This window comes from Xiphophorus couchianus, chromosome 20 (genome assembly GCF_001444195.1).
Source record: "Xiphophorus couchianus chromosome 20, X_couchianus-1.0, whole genome shotgun sequence".
Classification (NCBI taxonomy): domain Eukaryota; kingdom Metazoa; phylum Chordata; class Actinopteri; order Cyprinodontiformes; family Poeciliidae; genus Xiphophorus; species Xiphophorus couchianus.
The window spans coordinates 16,974,200-16,988,479 of NC_040247.1; the positions used below are offsets into that span (position 1 = coordinate 16,974,200).

Sequence of the window (14,280 nt, forward strand, 5' to 3'; positions counted from 1 at the left end):
TTTACAAAAACAAAATAGTAGCTATAAGTGCATCATAAATCTGAAATTATATGTTTAGAAATTTGTTCAGTGAAGAATGATCCACATAAGGGTAAATATTCTAATAATTTACACCGGAGATGGTCCAAGGCGGTCCAGAGTTTTGAGCTAAGACTCAGACACCAACTTTAGCATCATATTAATGTACAACAATATTTTCTTACAATGCTTGCACCCTGCACACCACAGGGAGCCACCGGTGCCCAAATGAGCCAAATAAAACCTGTTTTCACCACCGACAAATAACTTTTTATTTTCTGCTCTGTGGCGCCCCCTTGAGATGCATCATTCGGGAAGCCATATTTCCCATATCCAAAACCGCCACTGATTATAATAAGAAAAACAAGAGTGCAACATTTCCAAAATGATATTTTCCCTTTTCCCACCAATGATTGACGAGGATGGATGTGACCTCACAGCTTATGTGTAATCTGTGCAGTAAAAATGCCAACCCAGGAGAGACACTGAGCTGTTTGAAAGAAACAGACCGAAACACTTCATTCTGCTGAAGATTTGACATAGGATGAAAGACGACTATTGCTACATAATAAATATAAGTGAAAGGTAGTTATTGCACACACACGCACAGAGATACTTATGTGCTATCTTTTACCCTGCCTCAGGCTTTCCTCCTCAACATCAAAACGTAAAACACAGGACAACATGAACTAAGGCCAGTTTTAAAGGAAGTTGTAGGAAGCAAGAACATGTTCTCAACCCTCTGCCTTTGAAACATACAATGTATATAAATATACACTGTAGGGAGAGAAGATGTATGTCTTCCTTTCATACTGCAATTGAGGATTTTAAAATATCTCCTCTTATTGTGCCTTGTTTTGATGCCCTTTATGTTTCACGATGATTTGACAGCTTTAGCTGCAGTGACTTTAGCATTTTATCCAGGGCTCTCAGAAAACAGGTTATAAAATTTTAGACTAGACTCCTGCAGCTAGTCTAATGATGGCATTATAATCTGGGCTTGTATAAACAGCAAAAAATCCCTTCTTTTCTTCCACTCTGAGGGCGTTTGAATGTTTTCATCTGGAACGTTTTAGAGAAGATAACAACACTATTTCCAGTGATCCACAGGTGTTGTAATTTTGTAGGAAAAGCCTTTTTTCTTTCAGTTCTCCTGCAAATTGTTCCCAGACAAGTCTCTGAGCTCTTCATTAGCAATCCCTTATATTTTCATATTCTTTGTATTCTCTGTGCAAGCCATTCCTTTTAATCGACTCTAAGAGTTATACTGACGCTTCTCCCCCTGAAGCGGCCGCAGCTCTGGTGAAATGTGGTTTTCCTGTCCTTCCAGCGGCAGGGTGCTGTTCCCCAGCTTCTTGGAGAGGCCCTCCATGTGGTTGGGACCCTGTTGAAGCTGAGCAAACCTGGGGCTGGCTCTCTCCAAAAGTCTTTGGGTCACGTTGGCTGCCGAACTGTCGTGCAGGTGTTCCTCCTCGTCCGTGTCGGCGTCAATGAACTTACTGACAGACGAGTCGTGGAATGTGAAGATGCTCGGCCGTAAGTTCTCGGGGCTCTTGCTGGGCGTCCTGCTGCTGGCAGTGGTGTAGACAGATGTCTCTGGGCTTTGGATCGATGAGCTGTCAGAGAGACCTCCTTTCCCTAAGTCCTCCCCGCCTCTGACTCTAACTTTAAGTGAACGCCCCTTTATTGGGTTGTTTAATGGCAGAGCTCTTGGGTTGTCGTTGTTGAGCTTGGTGCTTTTGCCTGACTTGGGGCTGGTGGCGCCATGCAGTCCCTCATGCTCATTCTCCAGGGTGGGCTCCAGACTGGGGTTGGTACTGACCCTTCCAGGCATGTTGCTCCCAGAGCTGTGCGAAAATCTGGAGCTCTCAGGAAAGTCAGGTACGCAGCTGTTGAAGCTATCGATGCTGGAAATACTCTTCATGTCTGTAACGCCCTCCGCTGTGCCTGACACGGTCTCAAGGAGGATGCTTCCCATCTCAAATTCAGCTTTCTGCCTGGCTGACTTCGAATGTGACGCTTTTTCCTTGCTGTTCACGTTTGGTTGTGACTGTGCTTTTGTCATGTTGTTGTATGCTTCCTCAAGTTTCTGTGCGCTGAGATGCTGAGGACTGCTGGCTGGTTTTGCCTTTTCTTGGAAGCTGGACTCAATAGTCTTACTAGGACTACTGGGGTTCAGCGGTGACTTGATCCTGGGTGTTCCTCTGTGTGGTGACACGTGATTGTCATGGAGCTTCTCCTTCCTCTCATCAGTTTTTTCCACCATGACATCCATGAGTTCCACGCTACGGCCAAAGGCATCCTTAATGTTCATTGAGACAATGCTACCATTTCTCTTAGCCCTCTCCAGAGCCTCTCTCCTTTTGATGGCTTTCTCCTGCCTCTTCTGCTCTTTGTAAAACTCAGAGAAGTTATTTACAATAATAGGAATGGGTAAGGCTATCACCAAGACCCCTGCAATGCAACACAAACCTCCAACTATCTTTCCCAGCAGGGTTTTTGGGTAAATGTCTCCATAACCTACTGTGGTCATAGTAATGGTAGCCCACCAGAAGGAGGCAGGGATGCTTTTAAACTTGGTGTCCTCTTCATCCTTCTCAGCAAAGAACACCAGACTTGAGAAGATCATGATGCCCATGGCAAGAAAGAGGATAAGCAGGCCCAGCTCATTGTAGCTCCTCCTGAGAGTGAAGCCCAAAGACTGAAGGCCTGTGGAGTGACGGGCCAGCTTCAGGATTCGCAAGATCCGCATGATCCGGAATATCTGAACCACACGGCGAACGTTTTGGAACTGCAGCACGCTCTTGTTGGACTCTGTCAGGAAGATGGTGACGTAATAGGGCAGGATGGCCAGCAGGTCGATGATGTTGAGGGGACCTTTGAAGAACTTCCATTTGTTTGGAGAGGAGAGGAAGCGGAGCAGGTACTCCATGGTGAACCAGGCAATACAAACAGCTTCCACATGAGCTAGCTGTGGGTTGTCCGTGGGCTGGCCAAACTCGTCGGTGTCCTGCAGCTCTGGGAGGGTGTTCAGAGACAAGGCAATGGTGGACAGCACAATGAAGAGGATGGAGATGATTGCAAGGATCTGGAAAATAGAGGAGAAATTAATTAGAGTTCTGAAAACAGATGACAAGTTTGTCAAAAGGTATTTTACATTTGTCTTGCTTTGATTCCATTGAACTTCAAATATAAGTAGAAGAAGGAAGGAAATAGTTAACAGTGCCAAGTAATACAGGTTGTACAATCATTTGGGGAGAATCATTAGTCTGGTGGTGCTTCATGCTTTGTTGTATTTGTCTCAGAGATTGGAGCTGGGAATGAAAATACTCAAGTTAGACTTTCTGTTGCAAGTTGGAAAATATTTTTGTAGCACTATTTTTAGCAAATGAAAGTAATGTCAATGCAATAAAATCCAAAAGGGACAAGTTATAGATATTTCACATGCACTTCATGTACAAATATTTTGAAGAGGAATGACTTTTTTTTGCAGATTTTCTCTTATTCATACAGACTAAAAAATATACATGCAGACTTGAATATATATAGACATCCCACTGGTATTTAGTAAATATGCCTCAGCTTGCACAGCCATCAATTTTAGTCATAATTCTGGCTGGATATAATCATTTCTCTTGTAGAGCTGGTAGAGTTAACTTAAACTGGTTGGCATCCAAGCGCTGGTCCAGCTTGGGAGCATAGTACACAAATTTCCAGGAAGGCTGGTCATGCCAAAAGCTTAACGTTCACCTGCTTGATTCATCCCAGAACCAGCTCTGGTGTGTGTTTTGGATCATTGTCTGGTCTTGATCAGCCCAGAAATAATCGTGGATAAATCTTCAAGTGTCCTCAAGTGTCAATGTACACACAGAAGCCTGATTTATATGACAATGGACCGAGAAGAAAGAAGATTGAAATTTTGAGTTGTGTATGTAGTCAAGGAGAAAAGGATTGTGCTGACACAAATTGACTTATTTTCACAAATACAATCGATATAGTTAGAGGGATATGGATTTAAATATATCGATTTTTAAATCGATATATTTAAAAATTGCTTTGAAACCTAAGAACACTGCACTGAGTCTTTTACACAAACTGTGAAAAATCCTTCTAAATCTTCCTGATCTTCCCCTCAAATCAACCTCCAGATGGCGGAAATAAGGACAAATAACATTATTCAGCATTCATATCTTGAGACTAACTAGAAGAAGCAAACTTAAAGGGACTGAAATAAAACTGAAAGAAGGTACTGGATATTGGATATAAAATTAGTTTTTGTTCTGTGGTTCATTCTTCATTTATTTTAGGAACAACATTTATTTTTTTTTCAGGTCCATAGATCAATACTGGGTATTCAATGTCTGAAACACAAATCAAACTGAATCATTAGCTGTCTAAATTAGCATCTTTGCAGTTTTTTGTTTTTTTTTAGATTTGGCACACAAGGCAGCAGCAAATATGACAAAAGAAAACTAAAATTAGCTCTGCCCCTGAACTACATGCTGAAAGTCATAAACTACCTCCACAAAGTCATGTATATGGTGCTTCTTCAGGGTCAAAGGAAGGTTACTCTCCTGAGAAGCTGTGCTTCAAAGTGAAAAAGTGGTCCATATCCTTCTGCTAGAATATCCCTACCAGATATGTGTTTTTTAACGTTATACTGACCCATTTAACTTTCTGACCTTCCCATCAGCATTTCAAAGGAATCACGGTCAGAGCTATTATGAGTTCATGGCCAGGTGTTTTATTTTTTATGACTCTCGTTAAAATAATGTGAGAAAGTTTGTGACAGCAAAGTTTTCCACTTTGTTTTTTCACTTTTAACATCTATCCCTGAGAGCTGGAAGTTACAAAAATCCCCCAGAAAGTTGTATAAAGCCCACCACACACGGGCAGAGAGTCCGGCTGAGACACTGACGAGGTACTCTGGACATTTCAGTGACCTGCTAATGATCTAATCTGCTGAGTACAACGGGGTCTGGCCGCAGTGCCGGGGATTAGCATGGCTGCACATAGTTGTGGCTGTACGGCTGTGCCACACCTATTATTTCTGTCCCACGATCGGTGTGAAATCCAACACAAGGTCACTATGGAGGCTGTGTCCCAGGCGACTGGTGTGAGTAGGATTATTCTCTGGTACCGGTCAGCCTTCATAAGCTTTAATTAAGGCTGACAGGTGACTGCTTGAACACCAACCTTGGCCTTTGAAGAGATGGAGGGGGACTAAGTGCAAAGAAACATTGCAATGGAGAGGATGGAAGAGGAAAGAGAATATAATTCACAAATTAAGAGATACAAAAAGACTGAACTCTATCAAAACCAACAAAATACTTTATGAATTACTCTAGAAACACATATCTGTTTGCAATGAAAGATAAAACGTAGTTTCAGCGCTTTTTATAAATTCAAGATCTATTAGTTGGCTAAAAAAGGGTCTGGAGAGGTAGGATAACAGATTATGTGCACCAATTGAAAGGAAACAAGCCTTTGTTTCTGAACTGCACTGTCCAGTGGAAAATACACTGATCAGATGAAGGCTTATCTCTGTTCAGGCTGCAGTGCAGTAAATGAATCATGCTGAATGCAACAGACAGCGCTGAAACCAAACTGTAAAGGCAATACACACAGGATGATTACCTTCTCCTGGTCACTTTTTCCACTTCTATCGTAGCAGTGAGATAACCGAGGTCAGCCAGACCGGATATTAAGGAGAAGTGATCTGACTAAAGATGAACACTCAGGCAGAAAAGGGAAATTTAACAGGGACACACAGTTCAGTGACGTGTCTGGGAGAGAGATAGCCTAATCTGTGGTTTTTAGCCGAGATATTTGAACATTTTCAGATGCCAGTCAGATGTTCAGTAACTGCCATTTTTTTCTGTTTCAGGTAATAGATCTGCAAAGTCTTGGAGGTGTTGTGGATTTGTTTTCTAACTCAATGTCAAACTTTATTATTCAAATGTGTAATATTACTATTGATATTTAGATAAATGTCCCTCAGCAAGTTGTAGAAAAAACTAAACTGATTGTTTGGACTCTCTTCTAATTAGAAGTTTTACAGCTAATGTAAATAGCCTGAATCATGCTTGGAGCTCACTTTTAGGTATATACCATACATTTTCAACAGAGTTGCAGACAGCTTAATTCTAAAACCTTAACATAAATCCAGGTTTAGATCAAGAATTTTTATAATCCAAAGAGCCACTTTTACAAAGAGTCCCACAAAGAGCTAAATATGTTGTTTAGTGCAGCAAATGTCACACGACCCATTGGAAAAAAAATGTACTCTAGGAAAAGTGTGATTTTTAAAGAACCATCCTTTAATTTATTTGTTATTAGTTAAAGAAAATAAACAAATCTGCATACATTTTCTGCTATTTGATGTCGACATTTATGGAAAATATGTACCCCCTCCCAAAAAAACAATTTAAATAAAAACACAGCTGCCAACCCAGAAAGGTTTTGTGGTGGAAATTCAATGCAAAAACTGAAAAACTGCTAAAACCTGCATTTGTTTTTATGCCAAAGTTATGAGAGTCACTGAGGAAGGTGCAGAGAAGGTGCCACCTCAAGAATACAGAAAATACACATCAAATTCAAACAAGTGGTTTTAATATTTTTTTTGATTCTGAAGTTGTATTTTTATAAACAACAGTCAATGAAATGCAGAAGTTATTTTGACATTAGTGCATGTGATGAGTGTGTGTAAACATCTCAGCACCATAACAATGCAACAAAGGATGCAATAAATCATCAATAAATCATCAATAAATCATCTTATTCTGGCCATCAGGGGCCCTCCCAAGAGAGCTTGACTTGACACGCAGAATATTTAGATGTCGAAACATCATATTTATATATATATATATATATATATATATATATATATATATATATATATATATATATATATATATATATATATATATATATATATATATATATATATATATATGTAAGACATTCATTGAGAAGGATAAATAAAATATTCTGTTTTGAAACGAACGGGGATTTAAGGGATTTAAGTGCTTTGGTTGTGTTCACACAGAGTGAAACCTGGATTTAATGTTGTCTTCTGTCAAAATGTAATGCTGGCAAACTATTCATGTTTTTGTGTCAGTATTGGAGTCCCATTTTGTGCAGACAAATAAATCTCACTTAATGTTAATAAGTGGCTGTTTATGAACACAAACTATTAAGTTTGATCCTCTTTTTCTGGATCTATCGGTTTTTTACTGAAGAGCTGTACAGCAGACAAGATTTGTCCCAATCTATTCCCTCATTTGTTGCTCGTTATGTAATCAAGTGACTCATGTGAGTGGCAAGCAAAACCCATTCCAATTGGCTTACTTGCAAATAATAAAAATAGGAGTGTTAAATGCCCAAAAGAACATTATTAGTGGTGGCTGATGGGGTTAACTTAAAGTTAGGCCCCATAATCAAATTCTGCTTTGGTCCCTGTACAATCTATGAGAAAGAATTACAGAAAGTCTCTGTTTAAGAAAGGCAAAGTTAAAAACTAAGGCTCTGTGTTGTTTATAGTTTGTGTTTCCTCATCAGCTCTTAATGGCAGGCTCAGTCAACCACCTATTTTCAAAAGTAGAGATACTTCCTCTGCACAGTCCTGAAAAACACTTCATCTCCACCAAACACAAACACCTATGCATAACACACTTACATAGGCACTCCCACCACAGTAATTAGCTCCAGGCATCTCTTCCATACAAGCCGAGGGAGGAAGGAGAATGAATATTTAATATCATGCTGAAGCGCAAACTATCCCAGTCTTTGGAAGGGGAAGGCATTAGTGGATCCTCACTGAGCCATTAGAGACTGCAGAGTCAGAGCGGTAGCCTAGTTTCCACAGTTTTCCCTACACATGGTTACCTCAGCTGTCTGATCAAAGTAAGGATGAACAAGGAGGTTTCCCTTGACACAATCACTGTCCATTCAAAATGAGGAGTGTCACTCTTATTTGCTGTGGAGACGAGTTCTGCTCCATTTCCAGGGCTTTCAGAAAACATCATGAGTTTTCCGGTGGTTTTTCCAAAATGGTAATTTAATCCTATTCTGCACAATCTGGATTATATAATTCTGTGAAAAGACATTTCTTTTTTTTTTCTTATCATCAAATTTAAAAGTTTGGAGTCATCAAACAAACATTTATATCACACAAAGATAACCCAAGTAAAGAGTTATCTGAATAAAGTCTTACTATAGTCCTCAAGCAACATTAGATGCATCTCTGGTCCAACACACCTGAATCCAAGGGTTTAATTACCTTCTCAACATGTAAGTTCTGCAGAATCCTGATAATGACCCAATGCTTTGACTTTGGTGTTGAAAAAAAGTTGTAACACGCAACTGAAGTTTGACCATTTAACTCTTCTGCTAATTTGCCTAATAATCACCTTCTATCACCTGCTAAACTTAAATTGTCAATTTTTATTTTATTTAAAATATGCTTTACTTCAGTTGTAAATAAACTCAGCTGCTCAATGTGACAAAGAAGCAAAAATAGGAGAAATCTGTAAGGGGGAAATACTTTTTTACAGTGCTGGTCTTGAAAGGAGAGACGAATGAGGGCAATCAGGGTGAAGATTCAAATAAAAATTGTAGAGGTGTGACAAAACAAGTCACGACAAGATCATCCTGTACCAGACTTATGGGTTTTCCCTTGTGTCAGGCTGCGTGAAGCACTGATTCACCTTTGTCTCATATCATCCTAACTGGATTTGCTTTTCCTCACCACAAGAGCTGAATAAATAAAGGGATCGTCACTCAGTGACTCACTCATTTCATGTTTTTGTCGACAAGTGGAGTCCAAGATGGTATCTCTAATCCTCTTACAATGCTGCTCCTGTGACTTGACAGTATATTCCCTGAGCCTGTGCACTGAAAGCCGCCTATTTTCCTACAGAGCAGTCCCTCTGCAGGATACTGGGTCATTTGTTTTGGTTTTCCATTAGAGGCCTCAGCGGAAAAAATAGATGAAATTACACAGGCGGTAAACAAAGGGGAGAATCCTCTTCTCACCAGGGAAGACAGGAGAGGCCTGCTGCAGCTGCAAACACATCCTCCCAGGGCTACAGTCACCTTCTTGGAAACTTCCACCTGAGGACTGTGGTGCATCTGCTCTCCACATTTAAGGCACTTAATTTATAGTTCTTCCCTTTTTATTTCACCTAAACTGCGTCTAAATAAGTTGTCTTTTGTCTTATTTGTAAAAATTGACGGGGTTGAGCTGAGGAAATATGCATCCTTTAAATTTTGGGTCACAAACGGATTAAAAAGAAACATCTGATTGTTATTTATTAAATCTGTTTCAGCTGTATATTTATCACTTCGGTATGGAGTGAGTAGCTTGCAGAGTAAATAACTTTTCATTTAGTGCAGATAAGTGGCTTAAAGAGCAATGGAGAAGCAATAAGGCTTGAGCGATTAGACCAACACCTGCTGATAGTACATTTCTGGTTTTGGTGTTTTTATGAAGTCTAATGAGTGGAAGAAAAAGGTGGAGAACTACAACACATGTCACGTGTCAAAGTTTCTCATTATTTCCCAAAAAAATATGATTATTTGAAAAATGTCTCGTCTGATTTGCTGGAGTTATAAGTTAGTTCAGAATAGACTTTGATCTAACCAGCAACAACATCAACATCCTGTTTCCTTTAATTAAAACGCAGATGATGATCTATGAAGTTTACACACTCACTGGCCATTTTATTAGGTACACCATACAAGAACTGGGTTGGACCACATTTTCTCTTCAGAACTGTGTTAACTCTTTATGTCACAGATTCAACAATGTGTCAAACACATTTATCAGAGACTTTGGCTCATGCGGACCTGGCAGCATGATGCAGTTGTTGGAGAATTTCGAGACGTGCATCCGAGATGGAAACCTGTTCCTGCACATGCTAGAGATGTTTTGCTGAATTGAGATGTGGTGATTGTGGAGGCCATTGGAGTTCAGTGAACTCGCTGTAATGTTCAGGAGGTTTGATTTGAGATAAATGGCGCTTTGTGATGTGGTGCATTATCCTGTTTGAAGATGCTAACAATTTGGTCTTAAAGAGATGAACAGTAACAATAACTGTGTGAGATGTGATGTTTAAACAATGGTCAATTGTTCCTCATTCATTACACCACCACCACCAGTCTGAAACCTTAATGAAAGGCAGGTTATTAATGCTTCTGTGCTGTTTGTGCAAAATTATGACTATGCCATTTGGAAAATTTGGTGGACCAGGCGATGCTTTTTTCAATCTGTTGTTGCCCAATTTTGTTGTGTCTCTCTGTGTTGAGAGTTTAAAGATGATGTCCTCCATAATCCTGTAGGCAGCTTCATTACTCCAAAAAAAGCCCAGTCGTATGTAGTGAAAAACTTTAACTAATGAATTTTTAATGTGGTTGAAAACCTATCGACAGTTTCTAATTACAGTCTAAATGTTCTCGTGTATTCCTGAAGCAGAAAGAAAAAAAACTGGTTCAAAACAATTTCAACTTCGCTCCAAAGAGCCACAGAGATGTTTTGTCCTCCTCATTTGCCAAATTTCACCTTGTCCGACAGCTTTCTCTTTCCCACCTCAAACTGGGAGCAGAAGCCTGGCCCTCTCCACTTCTGTCGAGTGAGGAGAAGTCAGGGAGATGGATTGCCGAGCTTGAGGCGACTCACAGGACGTGTCCTTTAAAAAGTGTGAAGGTGGTGCTAAAACGATGAGCAACAAAGGCACATTGCATGAAAAGCTTTGCATACATAGGTGGTTTCCAGCATTGTATACTAATCTGTGAAAGTAACATGTGAAGGTAAAATTAGTTTTATTTATGGGATTTGTTATATTTAGTTTAATCAAATTAAAATGTACTTGAAATGATGAACATCATCTATTCATGTTTGTAATATACTGTATATATATATTTCTGAATAAATAGAATCTGACAATGGTTTCTGAAATTCCCAAAAGTCTCTATGTGCACAGTCTGAAGTCTTTAAAAGTAGCTGTCGGTGCTCTTAAGGGGACTGAAACATTTTTTTTTCAGTACGGTGAAAGGATGAGAAAAGGAGTAAAGGTGACATTGTGAAAAATGAGGACATGGGAGAAAAATAAATTGAGTGTGTTTCTTGTGGACGCCTAATAACAACCAGAAAATCGTACCAACCTTGGTCCCCTGTTAGGGTCAGAACCCTCCATAAAGCTTGCACTGTCCCCCACAGGCCGTTTGTGTTAGAAATACTCAGTATTATGTGTCAAAGGTTTGCATATAATTGGTAGGTGTGTATTTTGACAATACAGTCCCTTTTGAGATGTGCTGAATGAAAATACATGTATGTACATTACATGTATTTAAGACACTGAACTTTCTTTAAAAAGAGTAAAATGTTATCTCAGTTTCTGTTTCTATCTGCAGGTAATTTACTTAGAATGATTAAAACGTTTTGAGAAGCATTAGAAAACCTAACGAGCTGATTTGTTCTGAGGAATTCTGCAAACATATTATCAACTTCTAGGTAATTTCTCATACACGTAACTATAACAAAATAATTTACATTATCTTTTGGCAATTTGAAATCAACAATAAATGTGAGACAATCTTGACTTGAAAATATTTGCAGTTTTGTTTCTGGCAGAAAAGAGTCACCTTTTTGTGTAATCACAAGAAGAAAGTATCATATGAGGTGAAGTGGGCCAAACTCTTGGTGAACCATGTGTTGTCTGTTCACTGCTGAGACCTAAAGACACTCAGGTCATATAAACAGCTGAGTAAAGCTGTTGTAAACCTCAGTGTGTGAGTGCAGCCTTTCTTCTAGTCTGGAGAAAAAGAAAAACACACAAACAACCTGCATGGCTGAGCTCCACTAATGGAATAAGTACAGCCTCCTATGAGACCTCCCCTACTTGTAAGAGGTATACAGTATTTTTAAAAGTTTGAAAAGCAGTGATGGATCACTACATACATGACACACTTTTACTAAAGTTACACTTATTGGAAGCTTTGTCCTCAATATTTTTATTCTTGTTTGCAAACTAAAGTTTGCTGATTTCTATACAATGACAAAATATCTGTATTAATTGCTTTCTTCAGCATCAGGGCAAAGTTACTTTTGTAGTGATTTTTACTTTTTCTGAGGCTTAAAATGAATTGTGAGTGTTACAGCATCTACAAATGTGTTGAAAGGTAATGCAAACCACATTTGCAAGTGTTGAGACATGGTAGTGGTTTTAGACTGCAACGTTAGTATTTGAACATACAGTATTTATAATGAATAGGCTAAAACATTATGTGGCACAATGACAAATTTTATCACAGAAAATGATCATTTATAAAATATGGTGTCACTTATGACTCACATTTTGCGTCATAGTGAGCAAAGTTCAGTCAGAGGTTCATATGGGGGGAAATAGCTAACTCCTCCTGCAGACACGGTTTGACTATTAAGCAACAACAGACCAATATCCTTATACCTTTTTTGTTGTAGAGTAATGATTTTTTTCCATGTCCTTTTATTAATTTTCTACCTATCTTCACGTTGTGCGAAGCTCCATCATGCGGCTGCATCCAGACCGAAAGCCTGAAATGACAAAACTGCATATGGCGGTGTCTGCTGACACATAATTAGCATTCAACAGTGTTCCTGTCTGTGGTGGTGCAGCAGCCCAGCGAGGTCAGCGTTTACAACAAAGAGCAGATGTCGCCGGTTTCCTGTGACACGATTGGGTGTCAGCATTGAGCGGAGAGAGTTACCGCGGCAGCTTACAGTGAAACAGGAGGCGCCTGTTCAAATCCTCAGTTCCACTGAGTAAATTAAAGAAAGATAAGCTCTAGACTCAGGTGTAATTAAATTAAGAAGTACAGTACGTTAATTAGATAAGGAGTATTGCAGTTACTTTATCTGAAGCTAACTTTAAATTAAACATAAAGCTGTAAATTTACTCCATGTAAAATCACCTATAGTTTGTATCATTTGAAAGTAAATCCTGAAGAAACTTCAGTGAATGCTTAATAAGTATTTCATATTCAAACCTGTTTTGTCTTGCAAAGGAAATAAACAAAAATAGTTTAAACTATTTATTTTTATTTTTTCTGACAGAAACATGAGACTTTCTTCCATTTTAAACCTTATTGCTATAACGTATCAGTACAAATAAAGTTTAAAAAAGTAAAATATGACACACTTTTGAGCTGCTGTGTTTGCCTGTGTATACGTAAATATATGTAACATTTAAAGTCTAGAATCCTACAGACTGTGACGTTGGAGCCATTTTAAGCATTCAGCAAGCTTGAGTGATTAAATTTTCAACAGTGCAGACTGAGTGTCTGCATAGAATAGAATGAGATTAAATAATGTTATCATTTGTACATGCAAAAAGTCCAAATATATGTTCGGTGTTTGTGGCGTCTCTAAATGACAATACTCATTCTAACATTTTTTGACATGTCCAAAAAATTAGTGGCAGTCATTGTTAGGTAGAAACCAGCCCCTTGTTCTACGTTTTGCTTAGACGGTCTGGACCCTCGGTTATTGAGAAACGATTGCTTCCAGGAGGCGTGGACTCTGTTGAAGTTTTAAATTTTACCCAATTTCAAATGTTTGGCTGTGACATATGTAATGCGCCAGTTACACATTATAAAGCTTAGCAGAAATTGCTTGCGCTGTAACACTAGAATGGCTGGGTTTTCGATTTCTCCCCAGAATGGCTGAACAGGGCCAAAAGGCCCTGAGTCCACCCTGACGACTCTGATGGCTCAAATTAGCATTCTTCTTCAATTGTAAATGTGGCCGTTGACCGTCAGGCCAGAATGTAGGAATGTGAATAGTCCATGTTGGGGGTGGGTATCTATGATACCTACAACTCGTCATGAAGTGTTTTTGGAGAGATGTGACCTTTTGCAGCTGATCCATGATGTTGTGCTGCATTATCCAGGTCATTTTGCCAAATGTACATAGAGTTTGCAAAACATACAATCTGTTTCAAGAAATATGCAAAGGTTTTTCTAAAAGAAATTAGTAATGTTTTTCTTTGAAATAAAGCTAAGAGGGTATAAAATGACAGTTTAGAAATAAACTAACCAAATTAATTGTGTTGATCCACCTCAAAAAAATCATGCAAAAAGTGTAAGCAAAAGAAATCTGGGAGACTTTGCACATGCAAATTTGCATGCAGCCTTTTGTGCTGTGGAGGATAAATAGGTGACTGCTTCACCTATTTAGTTCACAAGAACTAGGTACCTTGCACATGTACATAGCTAAATAACTTC

At 39.0% G+C, this 14,280-nt stretch overlaps 1 protein-coding gene across 1 annotated transcript in view; it reads right to left on the minus strand.

The window, feature by feature from the left end:
• The window catches only part of LOC114135634 (potassium voltage-gated channel subfamily B member 1), a 38,819-nt gene continuing 24,539 nt past the window's right edge, over positions 1-14,280 (minus strand). Inside the window, exon 3 of the mRNA XM_028003078.1 lies at positions 1-3,106. Within this exon, the coding sequence (XP_027858879.1) occupies positions 1,274-3,106 (1,833 nt within the window). The 3' untranslated portion in view covers positions 1-1,273. The remainder of the gene's footprint in view (positions 3,107-14,280) is intronic.